Genomic DNA, 20,913 nt, shown 5'->3' with positions numbered 1-20,913 from the left:
ATTTTGGAGTTCATGATCAAGGTGGATGGTGCACAATAGAGGTTATTGGTAGTCTCATGATTTTAAATCCTTGCATCCAACAATAACAAATAAGTGAGCTAGCTTAGGAGGGTAAAGGAGCCATCTAGCTTTTTAATTCTTTGACCAATTAATAAAAAGCAACATCTAATAAAAGCTAAAATGTCATATTATTAGGATCTATGGGAAAAGTTGCAGTTTGGAAAGGATGTAGTCTTCATTATTCAAAAGAAAATGAGTGTACATGTGATATTCAACTGACTCAATCATTAATATTCAAGTCAATTACCCATACTTCTAGTTTAGGTTCTTACTAATTTAAAGAAGTCTTTCCTAACTCTAATATTTCAGTTCAGCTACTCGCATTTCAGATCAATTTTTTGGCTTTTAAGCCTAATTTTGATGCATGTTAGTTCAACCCTATATTAATTAAAGTTATCACATATCATTTGAACATGCTAGAAATTCATCACACATATTTAAACCTTTATATATATATATATATATATATATATATATATACTTCTTTCATTCCTTTTACACTACAACGATAATTTCCATAGAAATCTTCACAAATTTTGTAACATACCCACTTTAAGTAAATAAATATTTTGTTCACAATGCAAATATCTAATATCCCCTAAATTTGAAATTAGTGTTGCTTTAGGGTCTGTTCACTTCAGCTTAATTTCATTTTAGTTCAGTTCAGATCCTAATTCCTTCTCTCATAAAATATTCATTTCATCTCTATTCAGTTCACTTAAGCTCCAATCAGTTCAGTTTAGCTCAGTTCAGTAAATGTTAACAGACCCTTAGTTAATGTTTATAGTCACATAGACAAGTTTTGTAATTTTATCTTTCTTTGTTCCTTTCCCCACTTTCTTGAACCTAGTGCACTCTCTGTATGTAGTAATATTGAAAGAATATAAACAATATATATTTATCTTTCTGTTATGTATATCAGTCTTTTATGCATGTGATGCGTGCATTGGTATAATAATTTCGACATTGATAAAAAAAGGGAAAAATTTCTACATGGTGGGTAAATTGGGTGGTGAGGGCCGATTGGGCAATGGTCATTTTGATGGCTTAGATAGCTAGATGGTGGGCTAAGTGATGGTGTGGTTTTAAGTAAGGGGTATGTTAGTAACTGAATTGATTTAAGTTGTTTTCATCTATTTGTTTATCGTTTAAAAACTAATTTTGACTGAAAAATGGTCCAGACGAGGCTAGAGATAACCAATAAACCTCAGGGTTGAGAAATGTAAATTTATAGTTTTCTTGATCCGGTCCAAATGTAAATTTTTTCCCTTTTTTTTTTCATATCGTGAGAATTTAATTAAGTGACAAGACAAAATAAACCCGACTTTGACCCGATCATATTTTTACCAGGTTGGGCTCCAATCCAATAAAGAGACAAACTTAGTAGCCCATTCCATATAATTAATGCAGCCCAAAAAAAGGCCCAAAAACCACACACCACTCTTCTTCCTCCACATTCGAAAGTAAAGAAAAACCCCTAAAAACACAAAATCCTAAAACCCTCAGATTCCGTTTTCTGGTGCGGCTAAAACCCTCTTCTGTCCTCATTTTCCCCAATCTTCTTCCTCAAATCGCCTAAAATGGCATCAATTGCTCTGCGAAACCCTAATTCCAAACGACTTCTTCCTTCTTCTTCTCACCAAATCCATTTCTACTCCAACGCTTGTCGAGCTCTTCTCTCTCCTACTTCCGCCATTGTTGAACAAGCTTCCAGAAATGAGTCTTCTTCTCTCTCCTCTTGGTTGCGATCTATGGCTACCTTTACACGATCGTATGACTTCTCTTACTTTTGAATTTGATTTTTCTGTTATTTGTTCGAAAATGAGTGTGTTTTTGTGTTGAGTTAGTAGGAAATGATCTGACATTTGGTAGATGAATTCTTCGAATTTGAAGTTGATTGTGTTTTGATGATTTGTGTGCATCATTTGAGCTCGTCATTTTGAGATCAAGCCTGAATAGTTCATTTTGAAAAAAATGCTATGTTGATTTTAATACACAAATTGGGAAATCAACTGTATTTTAGCAATTTTTGGTTAATTGTAAGAAATGCATTTATTATTTTGTTGAAATGATTTGATCTCTTGGGAACACATTTTGTAGGATTTCAATTGGATTTTTCAATTAAGTCATTTCAGACATTTAGTGTTTTTTGCTTGCTTTAGTATGCATTTCATGGTTAAAGTCAATTTATGACTATCTTTACTGAAATTCTGCTATCCTCGTAAAATGTTACCCAGGTTATACTAATCACCCCTTATAGATTTGTTCTCAACAAGTAAATTCTTTAAGTCAACGAAATTCTTGAAGTCGACGTATTGCTCATTTGAAAGATAAGGACTGTGTTAAGTAGCTCAAGATATGATTTGAAGGAATATGATAAAAAAATAGTGTTTAAATGGATGAGTAGTAATCGAATCATTAACCATTTAATCTTTTCCACTAGTTATTATAGCCACATACGTTGTTAGCTGTTGTAATGATAAGATGATACATGTCTTAATTATGTCTACAGTAATATGAGAGCAATTAGGTTCATGTGTCACATGTGTTATAATTACTGAACCGAACCGAACCTGCACTATGCACAATATAGAGGCATAAATTAAGTTGTCTTGACCAATTAGCTCTCAATTCCACAAGCTTTCAAGTTCCTGAATAAAGATTACTTAGTTCTGAGATGTAGAAATTCATGAAGGACTTCCTGATTTTATTTTACAACAACAACAACAAAGCCTTTTCCCAAAATGATTTGGGGTCGGCTAACATGAATCGTCATAAGGAATCATAAGATATTAAGGAAAGGGTCATAACAAGATAATCAGTTGAAGTAGTATACCTTTCCTTATTATTTGTAGATTCTTAATTGTTTTTTCTTTCTTTGATGATACAGAAAGCCTCATGTCAACGTAGGAACTATTGGACATGTTGATCACGGGAAGACAACATTGACTGCAGCAATCACAAAGGTGTATTGAGCTATTATTTGTATATTCATTCCTTTGACTTGCTTCTTTTATTCCTCCCTTGGCTTTGCTGGTAGATGCCTCATATTTTCCCTCTATCATAACTAGGTCAAATAGGATGTATGACTGAAATTGTGATCTTTATTTGGATAGGTTTTGGCAGAAGAAGGGAATGCCAAGGCTGTTGCCTTTGATGAAATTGACAAAGCTCCTGAAGAGAAGAAGAGAGGAATTACCATTGCAACGGTTAGCAGACTGCATGCTTGTCTTAGTGCCTCTGTACTTGACTGAAAATTTATGATCCAAGATCAAATTAATTGATTTTGCAGGCACATGTAGAGTATGAGACTAAAAAGCGACACTATGCACATGTTGATTGTCCTGGACACGCTGATTATGTCAAGGTAAGCAGCTTTTTTTTTTTTTTTTTTTGGTTGTAGCAGGGCGGGTTGGTGGGGGGTGGGGATAAAAGTTTTGTTTGGGAACACATGATTCTTTACTTTGGCATCTTTTGTTTGGGAACATCTATTTATAGAATTCAATCTTGCCTTGGCATCTTCTGTGCCATAGGTAGGAGTAGAAAACTAGAAACATTTTTATAGGCTTTTTCTGGAAGTTTCATATATCATTTATTATGTTCACCTGAAACAGTTTTGTCTTTGAACTCTTGCTAGCTTCTTTGCTTCTATTATTTGTTCTTGTATTTTTGTATTATTGTGAATTTCTTGTTACCGAGAAACCCTACTGAAAGCTATTATATCATGGCTTTCTTTCATGAATGTTTTCCTCTTGCTTGTGGGCTTCTATTTGTCCTTTGTGTCAGACAGTGAAATATCTATTGGTAGATAGCAATGAAATTTCTCCTTTAGTAATCTCTTTTAGAGTTTTACATTATAGTCCATAGGATATTTTTATTTATCAGCCACCATTTGTAATGTTCAGGAGTTATATTAAAGGTCTGTACAGTTCTTGCTACTTATGTGCTAAATTTTATTTGTTTTGGATTTAACAGAACATGATTACTGGAGCTGCTCAGATGGATGGTGGTATTCTTGTTGTGTCTGCTCCTGACGGGCCCATGCCACAGACCAAGGAGCATATTCTACTTGCCCGTCAGGTGCTTCAATAACTGTTAGAATATCTGCATTGGTGCATTATGTACTGGGCTGCATCCCTCTTTCTTGTCCATTTTCTATTTTACATCAGACAGTGCATCCCATGTACTTCCTTGTTTATATATTTTGCACATTGGAAGTATAGCTGTTCCAATATCCCATTTTTAGAGCAAGAAAAGCGATGAAGGGAAAAAGGCTAATTGATAGGAAAAATTGACATTTACTACCACCGAAAGCACCCTGTATCATATTTGCTACCCGTTTAAGAAAATATTTTATTTTGCTACCATACAAATCCCTAAAATATATATTTCACTACCAAAGACTAAGGCCGTTACTGTTTCCGTTAGCCACCGTTCAACCACCTTGCAGCCACCCCTCCACTTCACTGCCACCCGTCCCCTCAACTGCCACCCCTCCCCTCAACTGCCACCCCTCCCCCCTGCCGGCACCGGCGCAACCCCACCCCCTCCCCCCATCCGGCACTACCCCCACCCCTCCCTTTCCCCCACCTACGCAACCAACCCCCCTCCCTTTTCCCGTTCTTGCTGCCCCGATCCCCACACCGAAACGGAAAACACCCCCTTTCCCTTTCCCCCAACAGAAATCCCCCCACCGAAATCGACCCCCCTCCCCTTCCCTTACCCTTTCGGCCATCCCTAATCCTAAACCACCAGCCCCAAACCACCCTAAACGAATTTTAGGGTTTTGTTTGAGATGGTTTTGGAGTGGTAATTTAGGGTTAGGGATGACCGAAAAGGGTAAGGGAAGGGGAGGGGATTTCGGTGGAGAGAACGGGGCAGGGGAGGGGGGGTGGATTCCGGTGGGAGGAAGGGGAAAAGTGTGGTTTTGGGTTCGGGGTGGGGGTCGGGGCAGCGAGAACGGGAAAGGGAAGGCTCATTGGCTGCGTAGGGGTGGGAGAAAGGGAGGGGGTGGGTTCGCGCCGGCGCTGGCTGAAGCTTTGGCCGCCGGCGGGGGAGGGGGTGGTTGGGTTACTTTTTTTTATTTTTTATTTTGAATAAACTTAACGGAATCTTAACGGATTCCGTTAAGTGGTAGTGAAATTTTAATTGTGTGATTTTAGGTGGTAGCAAAATAAAATATTTTTTTAAACGGGTAGCAAACGTGATACAAGGTGCTTTCGGCGGTAGCAAATGTCAATTTTTCCTAATTGATAATGGGTTTTGTAGCATGAGTGGGATACAGTTGTTTGTAAGATTCAAATTGCTGAAGCAAAAATACATAATTTTGGGTTAGAATTCTAGTAATGACTCTAAAGATGCTGGATTTCTGGTCTTTGTAGAGAATGACCATCATTTGAAGAATACAAAAGGTTAGGAGAGCACATGCTCTCCGAGTCTTGTGAGATATACAAGTTTTGGTTGAATCACAACTCTTCATGGTAGTATATTACTCTTTCTGTCTAGTGAACAAGCATTATGTTGAATTTTGCACTGAGCTTATGGCGAGTGAAAAATCATGGAGCAAAAATTGGGTGGATGTGGGGCCAAATTTTAGAAACAAAAGTAGAGAAGTTACTTGAAAGAAAAATTATTTACTATGGGACATACGAATAAGATACATTTAACTCATGGGATGGTGGGAGTAAGATCCTGTCATATTCAACTATCTAAATGTTTTAATTTGTTTCTCACTTTCCTTGTAGGTTGGTGTGCCATCATTGGTTTGTTTTTTGAACAAAGTGGATGCTGTGGATGACCCAGAGCTAATTGAGTTGGTAGAAATGGAACTCCGTGGTAAGTTTAAAATTATTGACTGTTATTATAGGATTGTTGCCAAAAAAATAAGTAGTGGATTTTGTAGAGTGATGATTTATGTACTAGCAATTTGCTTTAATATGACCTTTTTGTCTGTTGATGCAATACTTTGGGGGCATTTAGAACTTCTCAGCTTCTACAAATTCCCTGGGGATGATATCCCTATTGTTAGGGGTTCAGCCTTGTCTGCCTTGCAAGGCACAAATGATGAAATTGGGAGGCAAGCCATCCTGAAGCTAATGGATGCTGTCGATGAATACATTCCCGACCCTGTCCGTGTTCTTGACAAACCTTTCTTGATGCCAGTTGAGGATGTTTTCTCGATTCAGGTACACAAGACTTATGTCGGTTTTTTCTATAGAATAAGAGTTATTGACATTTTCTGCTTGCTTATTTGTTATATTGTTAGGCATTGATGGTATATGAGTCTGTACTTGATATTGCTTGAAATTGATATTTTAAACACGAAGAGTTGTGAACATTAAACAGTAAGGGTGTGCTTAACTGCTTACTATTTTGTGATAATTAAGGTAGATAGTAATAATGTAATACTGAATGCTATAAATAATATTGGTAGAGCAACTAGTATAATTTACTATGCTAACCTTCTCGTAGCTGAGGTTTGTTTTTGACACATTCTATAGATATTAAGTGACAATTCATCATAGATAAAGTAGTGGTGAGAGGGCCTACATTGGCAAAGCTGATTTTTATTATCTCCTGATACAGGGACGTGGAACAGTGGTGACTGGTCGTGTTGAACAGGGCATGATCAAAGTCGGAGAGGATGTAGAGATTTTGGGGCTAATGCCGGTACAGTTGAAACTTGCTGCTATGATTTTTAATTTTTTGTAATATGATGAGCTATTTGAAACCTAAAACTTATGTATGCTTTACAAATTTTACTGGTGAAATGTTGATGAAGATGTTTTCTTTCCTTAAAACTGTAACTAGTGTTCATTTTGATCCTACTGTTTACACTGCAGGGTGGTCCAGTGAAAACTACAGTGACTGGTGTGGAAATGTTTAAGAAAATTTTGGATCACGGTCAGGTAAAATGATTGAAGTTGATTCTTGCAATTTGCATATATGTTATATTTTGTATGGTATGTGACTAAAAATTCTGCGTGTATAATGTATCCTAGGCTGGAGACAATGTGGGTCTTCTTTTGCGTGGACTGAAGAGGGAAGATGTACAGCGAGGACAGGTACACTGATCTAGTCTATTGTGTTAACCTCACATTCTCATCTCACTTGCAATCAATTTTTGGTTTTTAGGTATTCCTCCCCCCCCCCCCCCCCCCCCTTTATTTCTTCCCACACATGATACACACATGGAAAAAAAAAGTCAGAAGAACATTGTGTGCTCTATTTCTGTTGATTTTAACACTGTTTTCTGGCTTATTTCATATTTTTCTGTTATACAAATAATTTTGATGTAATCTTTATGGTTTATGAACTCATAATTGAAGATGTATGCCTGTATGGTAATATTAGAGAATACAGAGCTTTCCATAAGTCAAGGATAAGGTCATACTCATTGGGACATAGATGCTTAGCCATTTACAAGGTATTAATGAAAAGCAAGGCAACTATAATTCTATAACCATACCTTAATCACTCAAGTGGCATTACACTAAAGATAATAGTTGAGTTCCTAATGTCTTAAATGGAAAAACTTCAAGTATAGGGTGGATTAGGAAAGAAACCAATTAAGTACTGGATGAAAAAGAAAAGAAATTATGGAAGGCATTTGATACTTTATAATTGGTTCAACCAACCGGTTATGTTATCATCTATATGGATAAGGAAAGAAATAATAGAAGGCATGTGAAGGACCTGTAAGACTAGCAAATGCTTGGACTTCCTATGGTTTCTCATGAATTATTTTGCTCTTCGTTTTATTTCTTCAAATGTAAGTTAAAGTTGTATTTACCTGCATTTTTAATGATCAACTTCAGTTTGTGCTTGAAACTAAATCATTAAGCTGCTATTGATGTACTATATCTCTTGATTACTTTAGGTAATTGCTAAACCAGGAAGTTGCAAAACATTCAAAAGGTTTGAAGCAGAAATATATGTTCTCACCAAGGATGAGGGTGGTCGTCACACAGCCTTCGTCTCCAACTATAGGCCTCAGTTCTATTTGAGAACAGCAGATGTTACTGGAAAAATTGAGTTGCCAGAAGAAGTAAAGATGGTTTTGCCTGGTGACAATGTGACTGCTACTTTTGAATTGATATCACCTGTTCCTCTTGAACCAGGTATGAAGCTCTTTTGTACCATTGCATAAGTTATGATGCTGTGTGGTTTGGTTTAAGACTGTAACTTCAATGCTAGTGTCTGTGGTTAATATTTTAAAAGGCTGGTCTTTTCATCTCATTAGTTTCAGCCTACATTGCCCGGCTCCTAGATCCTAGCGTGGCTAGCTAATAGCCATTCTGACTGTCTGTATGTGGTAGAATAAGTAAGCAATAAAAGTGGACTTTAGTTGGATGAGCTGTAAGTTAAAACTTTTGTTCAAAAAAATAAAAATCTGTAAGTTAAAACTCTGAGAATAATGATAAGTTAGTTAAATTGATGCACAAAAACCGTAGTTTGTGACAAAAATTGATTTATGAAAATTGCAGCCTCATTTTTTTAACTTTCTACCAATGATTGGGAGAGTGACTATTATCGAATTTTCTCTTGGAAGTAGTAAGTATGGCTTGATAGGAGTCAAAGATGTATGCTCTTTTTTGCAACACTTAATAATTTAATATTGCAGATCTGTAATTGAATTCTTCGTGAACTTGCCCTTTGTTCTGAGATTCTGGCCATTGTAGTAAGAAGAGAATATAAATTTTGATCTTTGATTGAGCTGTTTGCTGACAATTTTCACTTGGGGAACGTTGCCCAAAGAGACCTTTACGAGTGCTGAGTGATTAAAGAGAATGTATACTTTACAAGTCATGCTTTTTGGTTTTAGTGATTTAATTTAATGAAAGATTGGTGGTTTCCTCTGGAGATCTCAGGAGTATAAGATGAATCTAACAGAATCCGGTGACAGATTGATTCAATGATACCTGCTTACTAGTGCCTTTGACGAGTATTTATTCCAAAAAACCATTAGTTGGTTCTGCTCTGTTTAGCACTTCAACTTTGTCAGGTTCTTGTTATGTTGAATAAAATGATAATCCACTGATGTAGTAGCACTAACTCACTGTCTTCAAACAGGGCAAAGATTTGCTTTGAGGGAGGGAGGACGAACAGTTGGTGCTGGTGTGGTTTCGAAAGTTATCAGCTAGAAGTGCTGAGGTTGGACATAGAGAACGTTGAAGTTGGATACTTGGATTTTACACCAAGGATGCCTAGTTTTTGAAGACGAGTCTGGATCCGTGTACTTTTGAATTTGACATGAAAAGTAGTAGGACTCATTTAAAATCAGATAGAATTGATTTCTTTATCAAGCAAATGCTCACTTTGTAGTTCACAAGAAACGCTCATAATTCAACCGGTTTTGATGGTTGAGTAAATAATTTTCTTGGAGTTGCATAATTGTTACCATTGGCCACAACCTTGGTCACCGTTTATGCATATGTAATGGACCTAGTCCTACTGATGATAGTGCACCCCAAGGCCGGATGTTTTCCACCTGGAGCACAATGCTCCTATAATCCTCAAACCTCCTAGAAATCAGACTGTTACAACTTGGTTTTACCAACTACTGGCTGCTGCATTGACGGAGTTGTAAATCGCTCTGCAGGTTTCGTAGATAAGTATTGGGAATTTCGGGATGCAGAATGCTTTTCTCAGGTGTGCGATTCTATCACCTTACCTAGAACTCCTCTTGGACACATTTCAAAATGCCTTGATCATTCGTCCTCAGTTCTTGCCGCATTCAATTTTGTGCACACTAAGTCAAACATGACAAAAATATTTACCCAACCAAAGAATAATCTGAAAACTGAACACAATTGCCCGAAACTTGCTATGTAATGGGTTAAACTTAACCTCCTATCATTCCATAAATTTTACATTTGTTATTTTGTCAATCTTTAAATTTAAAAAAGAAACTCTTAATAATATCTTTTCCATCTCCTTAATAATACTCGTATTATTTTACTATTCAAAAAATTTTAAAAAAACCTTCCATCTCCCCAATGTTTGTCTTATTATTTTTTTTTTCAATCTATTACTTTAGGGACCACAACTTTACTCTCACAATCACTTCAATTAATCTCGTCATTAATCACAATCACTTACTCTTTTAAACCAAAAATAAAAAACCTCTACCTTTCTCGGAGCAATAAAAAGAGGATAAAAGGAAAGGAGCATCAATCTAACCCCTACAAAAAAAAATGAAAAAGGGAGATTTTCAATTTCTTCATCATCAAAAAGAAAAAATTAAACCATAAAAAATGGCGGGAAAACCTACAAAAAATGGCGCTAAAACCATTCACTTACCTCTACCACATAAAACCCCTCTCTTCCACCATTTTCCCCCATTTCAATTCCAACTCCTAAACTCACTCTTTCTCTCTCAACAATAATTTTCTCTCTCTAAAAAAGCAAGATGATGTTCTCTCAAAGCCAGTATGACAATGGCTTCTCATCATCTCAATTCACTCAATCTGATTCCACTCCTTCTCCTGCTAAAGTATAACCTAATCCCCTTTTACTCAATTATTATTGCAATTATTTTCATTTAATTATCGATTATTTTAATATTGATTTTGATTTTGATTTTGGGTGAGCAGAGTAGAGATCCGCAAGGAACAATTCCAGTAACTGTGAAGCAAATTAGCCAAGCTTCTCACTCCAACGCCGACGATAAATCCAGTTTCAACCTCGACGGCGTCGATGTCACCAACGTAACATTTCTTCTAATTCTTTTTTTTGAATGCTGAATTTTTTTGGAATGATTTTTTTAGGTTTGATCTAGGGTTTTTATTGGATTTGATTTGATTTGATTTGAATTGAATTGCTAATTGCTGTGTTTTGTTTGTGATGCAATATGTTGAAGAATTTAAGATTAGAAAAATGCTTGTATGATTTGTGGTATATATATTGATGTTATTTATTTTTGATTGAATATTGGAAATATTGTGTTTGGTAAAATAATGTTACGTGAATGGCGTCAAAATTTCCAACAATTAAATCAACAATAAATTAAAAAATTGCAGCAATTAATGATTTGTGATTGATGTTATGATTTTTATCGAGCATTTGTTTTTTAAAGTCTACTTATAAATACTACGGACTATAGAGTACCTCAGTTTATTATTATTTGCAACAAAGAGGTATTTTTGTGAGATATAAAAAATTCTATTGACGGAAGTAGTAGTGATTTATTGATGTTTTTGCTTTATGATTTGTATGTGTTTTGAAATTTAAAGAAAGTAATTTTGGTTTTCTTTTTGGTCTTAGCCTTTTAGTGTCAAATTGAATTCTAGGTGCTCTTGAGTATATATACTGAGAAGAACCTTGTAACTAATAGCTCTAATAATTGGTGCTGCAAGGCAGCAAGTGTTGTGGGCGATTCTTGGCTTGTACAAAAATATTGTTAGGCTATTCATATATACTTCAATATGACCAATGGTGGTGATTTACACACAAGAAATTACATAAACATTTAGGATCTTAGAATCTTCTCGATGTATAGTTTTCTTATATCAACTTTTTATAATTTTACCTCTTGAGAGCTAAAGATGTTATTGTTCAAAGTTTGAGTAGGCAATCTTGAAAAGTCAAAATGAAGGATTTATTGAATTAATAAACAGAGGTAGTAGTAAGTTGTAAAAGTGACAAGTTTGATGTTAGGATTGTTTAAGGATTTAAAGTCACCTTTTGAGTAAGGTGATTCATATTATCTAAATTGTTAAATTTATTTACCTGTTCTTTTGTTTTATGCTTACAACAACTGAGTTTATTTTGGTCATATTGTTTGATGGGTTCAGGTCAAATTGGTGGGAATGGTACTTGACAAAACAGAGAAAGTGACTGATGTTTCGTTCACCCTTGATGATGGAACTGGACGTATTGGATGTAAAAGATGGTAACATTTTCCATTTCATTGGTTATATTTTTTAATGATACAACATTTTTGTGTTAATAATCATTTGTGTTAACATGAAGATGAAACAGTTATTTTCATTTTTTAGATTTGAGCTCAACACTTTGAGTAATCTGTTGCATGATGCAACTTGCATCCGTTCTTTCAATGAGAGTTGTGTTTGAATTGGATGGTGACTTGGCAATTTCAGATTGTCTTTGCTTTCTTTACTTTGGTTAATTCATGGTGTTAAGGTCATGTTTTTCTTTCTTGCTCGACTTGTTAATGTTTTACGATCTTGCTCAATATCTGTCCAGGCTGAATGAACCATTTGATAGGAAGCAGATGGAGGTTATAGAGTAAGTTCTTGACTTGAATTTGTTGTGTTTTCTTGTTTGCCTCAATGCCTGATGGCGAGATGGTTTTGTTTTTAACAGAGAGGGCATGTACGTTCGGCTAGTTGGTCACTTAAGGAACACCAGAGGCTACAATGAAATAGCTGTGTTTAATATGCGGTATGTCTTAAAACCCTTTTTCCATTTTCCTTCAATTTTTTTGATGTTACTACATGGCAATCTCACATTCTTACCTTCTTTTAATTAATTAAGGACAGCAAAAGTTTATTTAAACAATTATAATGGCTTAATATATAAGTTTGTAGCATTAAAAATTGCAGAAATCACTTTCCGCTGTTCAAGTGTTTATTGACTTTTATCATATTGCTGCTTATCACATTTCACATCTTTGAAAATGCTTGTATGTTGTTGCTTAATAATTTATGGCTTAATGAGTGTTTTACTTTTTGCCAATGTATTGAAACAAGTTCATGGTCTAATAGTTACACCGAAATAGGATATGTAGGCACGAAATTTGTTTCCGGTAAATGTTGCTGGTTTTCAAGATTTCATTTGTTGTTGTGGTCTTTGTGGAATTTGATTAATTTCACTTAGAAGAACTGGAGGAAGCCATGATATAACATTTTTGTTTTAGCAATAGCAGCTTAAATGTTTCTCTAAAGGCTCATGTAATTTCATAAGTTTATAAGAGGGGGTGCAAGAACCTCTAAAAAATGTAGCCTTCAGAAAACTAGGCAAATCCTATCATTCTGAATTGTCTTGTTACTTGTAATTCATTGATGTTAGCCAGACGTTCATTATAGTTTGTAATTGTATGGCAATCTGATGACTAATAATTGCTTGGAATTTGGTGCTTGCAGGCCTATTGTTAATTTTAACGAGGTTACCCTCCATCATGTAGAGTGCATTCACCAACATATTGTCAACCAAAAGTCACAGGTAGATTATTTTTATCTCCCACCACAGGGCTTCCACAAGTTCAGGAATATTGTATTTACAGTGCGAATTTGATCTCACTTTGAATGTACTTGTACTTGAGCAGAAAGGTGACTCCCTCACTCAAGGTCAGACAATGGAATCATCGCATAGCACTCCAGTCAAAGTGGAATCCAATGGAATTCACTCATCTCCGCCTAATCAAGTAAGCTCGAGACACCAATGATTGTTATCAGCTTGCTAGCTCTAATTTATCTTGCACTTATTCTGATTATTCTTTTTCTACAACAGTTCTCAATGCAAATGAGTGTTGATGGCTTAAAAGACATTGATCAGAGGATACTTGATTATTTAATGCAATCTTCAAGCCTGTAAGTTGTGAATCACTTTAAAATCCCTTATCTTTTCATGTTTTGGACTGCAAGTTTTGTTATCTAGATAAATGTTTGTTTCATTTTTCTGTTGATGCTTAAATTGTGCTACTTTCTAATTTCTATCCTCTTTTTTCCATAATATGTGGGAATGTTTCTTTGCAAGTTAAATAATTCACATTTCTTGTTCTATGTGCAAATCAAAGTCTCTTTGGTACTGCTTCATGCCTGATCACATTGGCGCTTTATATGCTGTTTCACTGAAAATTTGCATTCTTTTAGGGCCCAAGAAAAGGGTGTACACAGGGATGAAATTGCTCGGCACTTAAAGATTCCAGTGGAGAAGCTCATGTAATCCCTCTCTCTATCGTTACTTCTCTTACACAATCCCCTTACCCCCTTAAAGTAGTTTGTAGATATAAAAAAGATGAGAAGCACGCCTCATTAGTCATAACATAACACATGACCCGTTGTTTTCCTGCTGTTCTTAGGGAATCCATCCCATGTTTGGAGGATGAAGGCTTAATATACTCTACAATCGATGAATTTCACTTCAAGCTTACTGCTGCATAAATCCATATTTTGGCAATGGACCAGGGAGAGGATGGCTATAATATACTAATTAAGGTTGAATCCTATGCAAGTTCTGTTATTACTGTATTAGTATTAGTACTGACATAATCAGTTCAGGTTTCATATCTAGTAGCATTTTTTACTTTTTATTTCCTTTCCCTGAAGGAATCATATCTAGTAACATAGTTCCTGTTTTGTAGTATGATCTATGTATATGCTGGCTTTCGATCAATAACTGCACAAATCGAAGTAAGGGATGTTTCATCTAGTAGAATTTCACTACCCTTATAAATTGGAATATGAATTGTCATTAAAATTTATTACTCGTGATATTGTAGTTTTTTGATATAAAATCAATTTACTTACAAGTTATATATATGCACCGTATATGTGGATGTATATGCATATGACCAGATTCCAGGAGCACAGGTTGCTGCCATCAATAATGAGATTGGAGCTTGTATAATAGCTACTCTTGTTTGATCAGTCATCAACGAAATTCATCTATTAAGAGGCAAGCTAGAGTGCTAGACCATCAAGTCTTTGCAACAAATATATCTTTCAGGCTTTGAAGTTTATCATAACCATAAACCAATATGTTATTCTTATTTTGCTAAGAGTAAAACATGGCAAATGCTCAATAAAACCATACAAGCTTATTTAAAATGTAAGCTAATTTAAAATGTGCATTAAAATCCATGTAAAATAGATAATTAGTAGTGATAAAATTTTCTGGCCGTTTGTTTCTATAGTTATAAATAAAAAAAAAAAATAAAAAAAATAAAACTACCCTATGTTTGCTCTGCCTTGTGCTCCTTTTTTCCTTATCATTACCCACTTTTGACTCTCATTCCTTGATCATTTCCCACCTTTTTCTTTATAATCCCATAAGTTTTCCCATTTAATTTAATTGATTTTTATTTAGTTGATTTCCTTATTAGAATGAGTTTAATATTTCTCCTTTTTTCTTATTATTTATTTTTAACAAGACTCAGTCTAGTTGATTTTTTGAAAACAATTCTTGTAAAATATATAATTTGTCCAACTACAATCACAAAACTAGTGTTTTTTTTTTTTTTTCAATTGATTTGAATTTTTTTCATTTATATGTATTGGTCTTTTTAAGAAAAAATAGTAGGTGATTATGGTCAAGAAGACACTAGAAGTGTCAAAGACAATTTCAAGATGCTTAAGTAGTCAAAGAGTCAAGCTTCCAATCCAACTGTAAAAAAAAAGGGGTCGCTTTTTGCCACCTCCCCTCATCTCTAACATCCACTCCCAAAATAAAAGAAAAAGATATTGCAATCTTTTTCTGATTTTTCATGGACAATTCTAAACCAATCTTCTCATTCTTGGGTTGAAAGTGCCATTACAAGAATGATATGGAATTGGACCACTTATACAGTTGGATTCACAAATATCCTTTAACCACAAAAGTTAGATTTTAGCTTTTTAATCCAATAAATGAACTGGTAGGGTCATTACCTTTTCATATCTTGATTCTTTTCTCAATAGTGGATTAAAGAGAATATATGTTTGAATAATAAATTATGAAGATGAGTATCCATCATTTGATAGGTCCATACATGTATGTGGTGTGCCAAAGTGATTCATCATAGACAAGCATATATAGACATATAGTTGTTTGAAGAAAAGTCCTAAAATATGAGTGACTATTTGGTCATGAAGTGGTGAGTTCGAATTACAACTCTTAGCCTCGATCTTGTGACCTAACAAAAGATTAAGATTCACAGATTAAATTAAAAACGAATTTAATTATTATGGGTGGAATTACATACTTGTCCTTCAAGTTGAAATTTCACTTACTCTAAGATAAGTCTTTACTTGACATCAGCATATTAAATGGTGAATACTTTAGGTGTTATCACATGTGTTTAAAATTAAATGGTGATAGTTTAGGTGATATCACAAATATCTTGGTTTTCAACTTGTAGGAGTAATTTTAGAAAACGAAATGCTTTTAGAAAAATCTAGAAATGGTGAAAATGCAAGGCAAAAAATAGCATTGTACAAAAAGTTCTATAAATGAGACAAAGAAAGTGCATGAAACATTCTTAAAGGATTGACACAAGATATATATATATTATGATGGAAACACTAGTAAGTTTGGTGAAGAAATTTATAAGTGCATGGACCAATATGTAGAACTATAAATAGCATGCATACATCATCTTTGGGTGTAGAAATAATATGGAGTAGTGTTCTACCGAAGTTATTGGATAGTGAGCTAAGAGCTCCCACAAAATTGGGAAGTACTGTAGTACTCAATAAAGGGGGGGATCTTCATTCTAGGGCTCATGAGGGCTCCACCTCAAGTAATTTATGAAGGGAAGTGATCATCGAAATTTTAAAAAAATTATTATCTTAAATATTGATATACAATTTTATGTCACGAACTCACAATGATTAAATATTTATTTGTATTTTTAATTATAGCTTGAAGGTTTAAATCCTGCCCCCATAAATGCTCATCTTAAGTACATGTGTACATGTATAGGTGTGGAGTAAGTTTTCCATCAGAATATTGAGTACAATTTGTAATGTAATCAAGTGTTTGTATGTAATTTATGGAAATTTAATTTGTTTTAATTTACTCTGCATTATATTTGGTCCTATCAAACTTTCGTGTGCATCCATATTTTATCATAACTCAGAAGTACAAATTAACTAGTTTGAGTAGCCCTTTTCAGCAATAATGAACTTAATAAGTAAATGAGATGATCCAACCTCCAATCCAATAGTGAGAAGAGCTCCTTTGTTTTGCTTGCCACTTCTCATCTCTAACATCCCTTTTCAATGTAGAACTCATATTGTCTAAAAATGTTGTAAAACTCAAATTGATGCATTTTCTTTTTAATTTTATTTCAAGTGCATATCTTTATTCTTTAAGGTTTAAACTAGAATGATTTATAATTTTTGCTATAACATGCTATCTAGTTATCCTCTAAAAAATATCAAACAAGAATCAACTTTTCAATTGAATACCTTTACAAAAATATCTTGATATTCCTTACACTACCAAGTTTAAGAGTCTTTTCACTTTAAAATATAAATAAAGGATAATTAATGATGCTATATTGTTTATTTAATAGATCTTCTATGCAAAGGTCATCATTAGAAATAGGGGTAAGACTAACAAAGAGGCAAAAGGTAGGTACGTGCACGAGTTTACACTCACGTCCAAGATCCATTTGTATGATCACTTAAAGCTCTCAATGAAAATAAAGTAAACAAAGTCTCCAAATAATTCTCCAAATGAACAAACGAGCCGAACACTTAGAGGCTTGGAGCACTCACATCAGTGAGCATTTTTTTGCTCATGAGCAAAATTAATGAGCAAAAATGGTAGAAATGTTACTACATCAATGAGCAAAATAGAATATGCTCATGAGCAAGTTTGAATTTGCTCATAGGATGAGCAAAATTGAAGATGAACTGTAAATACGTGGGCCCTAGCATTCATCCAAAATTGATGAGCAAAAATGGTAGAAATGTTACTATATTAATGAGCAAAATAAAATATGCTCATGAGCAAAATGGAATTTGCTCATAGGATGAGCAAAATTGAAGATGAACAGTAAATACGTGGGCCCTAGCATTCATCTAAAAATGATGAGCAAAAATGGTAGAAATGTTACTACATCAATGAGAAAAATAAAATATGCTCATGAGCAATTTAATTATTTTTTTATCACTACTGGGATAAAATTTTCTCACCAAAAATGCTCATTAGCAAATTTGGTTGGGAAGAGAAAGAAAGTGGCTAGAGAGAGAATGAACAATTTTTTTTTTGCTCACTGATATGAGTGCTCCTAGGTATATAATATAAGTAACCATATGAAAAAAGTAAAATAAAAAAATAGCTTAAACACCCGAGTATATAGTAGGGTCTGTTATGATTTACTGAACTGAGTTGAGCTGAACTAAACCGAACTTATTAGAGCTGAACTGAACTGAACTTATTATTATTATCATCGTTTTTGTAATACATGCTAAAAAGTATGATATTTGGTTTAAATTATCATTAATAATATCATTAAACATAAAAAATAAACTGAACTGAACGAAACTTATTAAATCTGAATTGAATTAAACTGATTGTAGCTGAACTAAACTGAATTAAACTGAACGCCTAAGAAAACAAGCTCTAAGACAATTAAAAGATATCTTGAAATTGCAAGTAAGGACTTTTCAGGGCAGCCGTGATAGTGTTCACGTGAAGACCCATTTCTGTTGGTTCGGACCCACAATTATTGAAGGACCCCAGCCACTATTTGCAAGTCCAGAAAACAACAGCTACAAATTAAAACCAACAACTTATTATTACTACTACTCATATCATTTATTATTATTATTATTATTATTATTATTATTATTATCATTAAAATTATTAGAATTCAAATTGAAATTCAGTTGGATAAGGATTAAGGATTTTCTCCATATCCACACTTCTGGGAGTTGAAATCTTGATCAACAGCCAATCACAATGCAGTACCCCACTTGAACAGGTCTTTTTCTTCTTTTCTTTACCTTTTTCATTTCTTTTTGTTTGTGTTCTAAATTAGAGGATGTCAACTTCTGACAGTTAATAATTGATCATATATACATACTCCTCCTACATATAGTATAATTTTTTATTTATTTATATATTTTTTTTAAGAATGAACAATATAAAATTTAAACTTCTAACTACAATTATACTAATTGGTAATTGAATCTAGAGTGTATTATATGAGCCAATCTAAAATACAAATTTATGTAAATGTCCTAATAGGTAGGAAGGCGATAATATTGATTTACCGAAATTATGATTTTTTTTTTAAAATAAAAAATAAAAACTTTAGATTATGGGACTCTACCAAATTGTCATGGATGAAATAAGTTAATAAGTGTGTGAATATTGTTTAAGAGTTTAAGAAAAGGAGGTCATTAGCAAATAAATGAAATAGTATTACAGTTCTAATTTTCACATTCATGTAGTATTACAAAGTATGAGTATATGATTTCTAATCTCTTATAACTCAACGCATGGCATTATCTACATGATAATGACATCAACCCAAACGGTCATACTATCTCAAAAATGATGTATCATGACAAATGCTTGGACTGGCCCACCAATATCTAACTTTTAAACTTTTTCTTGAAACACGCTTTATTGAGTCTCAAAACCTCACACCTTTTATCGAATAATAGTTCTAGTAATCAAGGCAAAACGAACTTGCCGACTTCACCATAGCAAATCAAATAATAATGTGATTAATATGCAAAAAAACACTGTAACAAAAAAGGCGAATATATAAAGCAAGCATGCCCCATTCTTTTGACCATTTAATTAATCTCTTCACACCCACCCCGACTCTATTCTAGTTTCTCCCCATAACCACCACCTCCACAACCACCACTAGTCCACTACTTAGCCTTCACAAGCCTACAAAGCTCGACGATGGTTGTGAATGACCACCATCACCACCCGGTTTCCCTTCACCACCTCTCGACGACCACATCTCTCCTCCACTTCACCAACCACCATATCCCCACACCAATTAGCATCACGTTGAAAATACAAAAAATCTTGAAACCATGCACCGTACAATTTAGTACTCAAGTAGTTTTAGCCTAATATTTTCATTCCATGTACACCTATAAAACTATCATAACACATAAAGTGGGGCTCAATAATTAAAAACATCGACCCACTTCTCAACTTGCTCAATATAATTTAACACTTAGTTGCTTAAGAATAAGAAGGTTTCATAGAAGGTTCTATACTTAATACCCTAAAACAATAATATACTTCGTATTAAAAAAAGCAGAAGAAATTATAAACTATTATTAGAATCATATGATTTTAATTCTCTGCTTAATTAGTACGTGCATGGTAGGGTACGTGTTTCATATTTATCTGATTCTATATAAAATTAATTTAATCACAAAGAATTATGAGATTTATTATATATAATCCTCAAATAAAGCACTTATAATAGTTATAAAATCATAAGAACGGATACATGGAGCGTTAATCTTGATGTGATTTCTTAATTTTTAATATAAATTAATAATATACAATAAGCTTGCATGGATTCGAAGAGAAATGCAAGGAGCTAGCTAGTATACCAAACCAAAACAATTGAAACATCTATCTATAAGAAGGAAATAACAATCTTACAAGAAATCTTACATCCGAGAAGATTGAATGTAATGTGATCTTACTTTGAAATTAGATCGATATATATTGAATAACCGAGAAATACATAAATAAGGTGATGATATATATAGTTAAGTGTACCTCCATAGTACACATCAATTTCTAGCTTCATTGGATGAAATGAAAATTTTGCAAACATGAAAAATACTTTATCACTCTTGAAGAAAACCTTAAACACTCCTTAAAAGGGACACAAAAAAATGCGCAAAATCAAACAAGCAATGCTTATGTATACTTACATGCAAGCACAAACCCTAACTAATTGTGTAGAGACGATAAGTAGGTAGCTTTGATTGATGGTATGTAGTCCATGTAGATATATAGGATCTACATGTCGCGAACCTGGAAGACATTAGGGTTCTTAACGACAATGTCATACATGTAGACCGAGCTAAACTTGGAGAACTCCCTAGGAAGTGATATCAAATCGATAGAAGATCTCTTATGGAATTGATAAAGATCAGGATCACCTCCAAAGTAATGCTCCCACCCTAGATC

At 34.1% G+C, this 20,913-nt stretch overlaps 3 protein-coding genes across 3 annotated transcripts in view; 2 read left to right on the top strand and 1 right to left on the bottom strand.

The window, feature by feature from the left end:
• Positions 1 to 1,535: 1,535 nt before the first annotated feature.
• Positions 1,536 to 9,453, top strand: LOC145556293 (elongation factor Tu, mitochondrial-like). Its single transcript, XM_081617945.1, has 12 exons — positions 1,536 to 1,831; positions 2,951 to 3,026; positions 3,177 to 3,269; positions 3,353 to 3,427; positions 4,036 to 4,140; positions 5,805 to 5,895; positions 6,040 to 6,245; positions 6,646 to 6,729; positions 6,903 to 6,968; positions 7,062 to 7,124; positions 7,940 to 8,180; positions 9,133 to 9,453. The coding sequence occupies exons 1-12, from the start codon at positions 1,641 to 1,643 to the stop codon at positions 9,201 to 9,203; spliced, it is 1,362 nt and encodes a 453-aa protein (XP_081474071.1). The 5' UTR covers positions 1,536 to 1,640; the 3' UTR covers positions 9,204 to 9,453.
• A 945-nt stretch (positions 9,454 to 10,398) lies between these two features.
• LOC145556292 (replication protein A 32 kDa subunit A-like) lies at positions 10,399 to 14,506 on the top strand. Its single transcript, XM_081617944.1, has 10 exons — positions 10,399 to 10,555; positions 10,656 to 10,769; positions 11,856 to 11,953; positions 12,268 to 12,309; positions 12,388 to 12,465; positions 13,167 to 13,245; positions 13,349 to 13,447; positions 13,534 to 13,613; positions 13,896 to 13,964; positions 14,105 to 14,506. The coding sequence occupies exons 1-10, from the start codon at positions 10,472 to 10,474 to the stop codon at positions 14,184 to 14,186; spliced, it is 825 nt and encodes a 274-aa protein (XP_081474070.1). The 5' UTR covers positions 10,399 to 10,471; the 3' UTR covers positions 14,187 to 14,506.
• A 5,952-nt stretch (positions 14,507 to 20,458) lies between these two features.
• Positions 20,459 to 20,913, bottom strand: part of LOC145556291 (flowering-promoting factor 1-like protein 2) — a 740-nt gene continuing 285 nt past the window's right edge. The window contains exon 1 of the mRNA XM_081617943.1: positions 20,459 to 20,913. This exon is cut by the window's right edge and continues 285 nt beyond it. Coding sequence (XP_081474069.1) covers positions 20,743 to 20,913 — 171 coding nt within the window. The 3' untranslated portion in view covers positions 20,459 to 20,742.

The sequence above is a fragment of the Chenopodium album genome, chromosome 8, assembly GCF_948465745.1.
Source record: "Chenopodium album chromosome 8, dcCheAlbu1.1, whole genome shotgun sequence".
NCBI lineage: Eukaryota > Viridiplantae > Streptophyta > Magnoliopsida > Caryophyllales > Amaranthaceae > Chenopodium > Chenopodium album.
The sequence above is the reverse complement of the archived record's forward strand: the minus strand, read 5'-3'. Positions and strand labels throughout refer to the sequence as shown.

Bases quoted from the DNA above. Each gene is read 5' to 3' on its own strand.
- LOC145556293 (XM_081617945.1), top strand. From the start codon at position 1,641: ATGGCATCAATTGCTCTGCGAAACCCTAATTCCAAACGACTTCTTCCT. The intron at 3,027-3,176 runs GTGTATTGAGCT...TTATTTGGATAG, and splicing joins TGACTGCAGCAATCACAAAG to GTTTTGGCAGAAGAAGGGAA. The intron at 3,270-3,352 runs GTTAGCAGACTG...TTGATTTTGCAG, and splicing joins GAGGAATTACCATTGCAACG to GCACATGTAGAGTATGAGAC.
- LOC145556292 (XM_081617944.1), top strand. From the start codon at position 10,472: ATGATGTTCTCTCAAAGCCAGTATGACAATGGCTTCTCATCATCTCAA. The intron at 10,556-10,655 runs GTATAACCTAAT...TTGGGTGAGCAG, and splicing joins CCACTCCTTCTCCTGCTAAA to AGTAGAGATCCGCAAGGAAC. The intron at 13,965-14,104 runs GTAATCCCTCTC...TGCTGTTCTTAG, and splicing joins ATTCCAGTGGAGAAGCTCAT to GGAATCCATCCCATGTTTGG.